Source organism: Primulina tabacum, chromosome 8, assembly GCF_025594145.1.
Source record: "Primulina tabacum isolate GXHZ01 chromosome 8, ASM2559414v2, whole genome shotgun sequence".
Taxonomy (NCBI): domain Eukaryota; kingdom Viridiplantae; phylum Streptophyta; class Magnoliopsida; order Lamiales; family Gesneriaceae; genus Primulina; species Primulina tabacum.
Window position 1 is genome coordinate 31,078,608 of NC_134557.1, and position 3,005 is coordinate 31,081,612.

The 3,005-nt window shown below is 36.6% G+C and overlaps 1 protein-coding gene across 1 annotated transcript; it reads right to left on the reverse strand.

Moving 5' to 3' along the window:
- Nucleotides 1-229: 229 nt before the first annotated feature.
- LOC142553903 (bifunctional protein FolD 2) lies at nucleotides 230-2,492 on the reverse strand. Its single transcript, XM_075664443.1, has 5 exons — nucleotides 2,207-2,492; nucleotides 1,815-1,998; nucleotides 1,097-1,254; nucleotides 759-971; nucleotides 230-637 (listed from the first exon to the last, which is right to left on the reverse strand). The coding sequence occupies exons 1-5, from the start codon at nucleotides 2,309-2,311 to the stop codon at nucleotides 407-409; spliced, it is 891 nt and encodes a 296-aa protein (XP_075520558.1). The 5' UTR covers nucleotides 2,312-2,492; the 3' UTR covers nucleotides 230-406.
- Nucleotides 2,493-3,005: the final 513 nt, after the last annotated feature.

Genomic DNA, 3,005 nt, shown 5'->3' on the forward strand with positions numbered 1-3,005 from the left:
AAATTCCAACATTTATTGAAAATATAAATCATGTAAAGAGTTTATCACTCAATTTCCAGTTGTTTTTCTTTGGTTTTATTTGTTTATGACGTTATATTTGCTTACAAGATTAAAACGAATGATTTAAGTTAAAAATCTATTATCATTGAATTTTAAAAGTTAGATATTTTATTATTTTGGTTAAAAATTGATGTTTGAAGCATCTTAAACACTTGCAACACTAAAATAAAGTGCAAACAATACTCAAATAATGCATTTATTGGAAATTTACATAACAAGATTTTTCAAATGTTACAACGAATATATTATTGCTTCTGAACGAGAAAGATGACTTAAACTGGAAACAACTTTCTGCTAAAAGGTGTGAAGCAGTGCCAAAGGTTTGGATGAATAATGCTGAGAAAAATCAACGCTCGATCACTCGCTTGGCTCCGTCCAAGGTATTCTTCAGTAGCATTGCAACAGTCATGGGTCCAACGCCGCCCGGAACTGGCGTAATGCATCCAGCTACTTTACATGCTTCGTGAAACTCCACATCTCCCACGAGCCTATAACCAGACTTTTTACTTGGGTCATCTACAGCATTTGTTCCAACATCAATAACTGCAGCACCAGGTTTGATCCAGCTACCCTTGATCTGAAAATTGCAGACTTTGATGCGTAAGAGAGAATTGCAAAAGCTAATAACATTGAAAGATCAGTTGCAAGCACATAAATGGGAGCAACAGTGAAAAGGCAATCATAATGCGCTTTGTTACCATTTCGGGTTGTCCTGCTGCAGCAATGATTATGTCAGCTTCACGAATTATACTTTCTGGTTCCTGGGTACGGGAGTGAACTATGGTAACAGTGGCATCTTCCTTTAGGAGAAGCATAGAAACTGGTAAGCCAACTATGTTACTTCGACCCACGACTACAGCCTTTTTTCCTTTGACGGAAACACCACTCCGTGCTAGGAGCTCCAAGCAACCCTGTTCACGGAACAAAACTCTTGTAAAACGTCAAGAGTTATCTTGTAATAGAATCATGCATCATGCAGAATTACTGCGAATGTGGGTGTCCGTTTGATGCCATATGAATGCATCGATTATAGTACCTTTGGAGTGCAAGGAACAAACAACGGATCTCTGCCTTTCATAGCTAACTTGCCAATATTCAAAGGATGAAATCCATCGACGTCCTTCTCAAGGGATATTTCGATCAAAATTTTTTCTTCATTAATATGTTTGGGTAAAGGAAGCTGTACCAATATGCCTGCAACAATCAACAACAAAAGCCATCCTTAAATAATTTTGCTCTTATTTCGAGAGTACATCAAGAAATTTCAGAGCTTTAGAAATAATATGTCACAGACATGTCACAATAAGATCCCATGAAAATTACATCACAACCATTAAGTGACAATAAGATGCACAAAAAGTCACCAAATCAGTACTAAAGTAAGGGATTCTAAAAATAAAAAAACTAAATTAAGGGAGCATTTATGTCAACACACGATCTTATACCATCGTAATCGATAAATTTGGTACAAGGAGAAAAGCATCAGCAATAGTACATTCACGTATATATCATTATTCATCTACTACTGTAATTTATAAAATTGGCCCCGCAGATTGCAGAATCACACAAAAACAGTTGAAAGTCTTAAAGTTGAATTTCCATTTTAATACTTCAAAGTTCACAAAATACTAGATCAACCAACCAAAGCAGATAAAGATTGATTCCAAGTCCAAACGAACAATTATGTGATGAAACTAATTAGAAAACAAAAATATTTATGCCCGCGCCTACACTAGCTCAGAGAACTAACCAACCATGAACATCAGGATTCGCATTCAATTCATGGACTTTGCTGATTAATTCGGACTCAGGTACGTCCTCCGGCAGATCCAGATCGATGGACCGGATTCCAATTTCTGCACATGTCTTCCTTTTCATATTCACATAGCTCTGTGAATCTTTCCTCTGCCCAACAATAACAACCGCTAATCCGGGCACCTGAAACCATCAAAGATCACAAACTACAACAAGAAACTATCCAATTCTTGTCAATTCAATTTTCCACACCATTGTTGCAAGAACATAGATGAGCAGTTAAAAGCCCAGCAATGATTAATTACTAAATAGATTTACAAATTCCCCGTTCCTGCAACTGCGATACATCAGAACAGAATGCAAAATGATTTACGACTAGATTCAACACTACCTTGCCATAGGTTTGATAGAGACGGCGGACTTCGGCGGCGACTTCAGATCGGATTGTCTGGGCTATCGCTTTGCCATCAATTATGGTTGCTTTATGATCCGACATCGCTTCACGAGAACGAAAATACAGCAGCTGCTACTAGTAATGGTGAATGGATATGGTTTGCCTAGGTGTCTGAAGCTAACGCCGCGATCCGGCGGCAGGAATGATTGTAACACGTTCCTGTACAAGAAGCTTTAGAGGTTGTACTTTCATCTGGCAATACGAAAGTGAGCTTTTGTTTAGTCATTTTTTATGCTTTGTTGTGCTGAAATTATCCAGGCCCATTCAACGGAGGACCACTGAAAATTGGGTTTTAATTATTAATAATTCATTTTATCCAATAAAATCTCAAATAGAAACTCCAAATAAAACTCAATTAAAAATTCTTTTTCTTTACTTGCTTTTACCAAATAATTCCTTCGATTCAAAGGGGAAAAAAAAACTAATTTCTCACTATTATTGCCTGCCATTGTTTAGTCTTGAATTTATCATCTTTATAGATAATTTAATCAATAAAATTATGATTTTAAGCTCGTATCAAATCTTATAAGCTTAAAACATGACCTCAAAGATCGTCACATTTCGTGCTTTTTAAGACCTCAAAGGCATGCCCAAAATATTGTTATATTTTTCCACAGATTGGTCAGCTGGTTGACTCAACTGCAGACCATCAATATCTATGTTTGATAGACGCCTATCGGGGATATCATCAGATCCTACTAGTTGAAGGAGAACAAGATAAAATAAGCTTTGTTAC

What these genes read in the sequence shown, in the direction of transcription:
- LOC142553903 (XM_075664443.1), bottom strand. Translation starts at nt 2,311, where the DNA reads ATGTCGGATCATAAAGCAACCATAATTGATGGCAAAGCGATAGCCCAG. An exon ending in TCTATCAAACCTATGGCAAG is followed by an intron (nt 1,999 to 2,206) that starts GTAGTGTTGAAT and finishes TGATGGTTTCAG; the next exon opens with GTGCCCGGATTAGCGGTTGT. An exon ending in CAGCAGGACAACCCGAAATG is followed by an intron (nt 638 to 758) that starts GTAACAAAGCGC and finishes TGCAATTTTCAG; the next exon opens with ATCAAGGGTAGCTGGATCAA.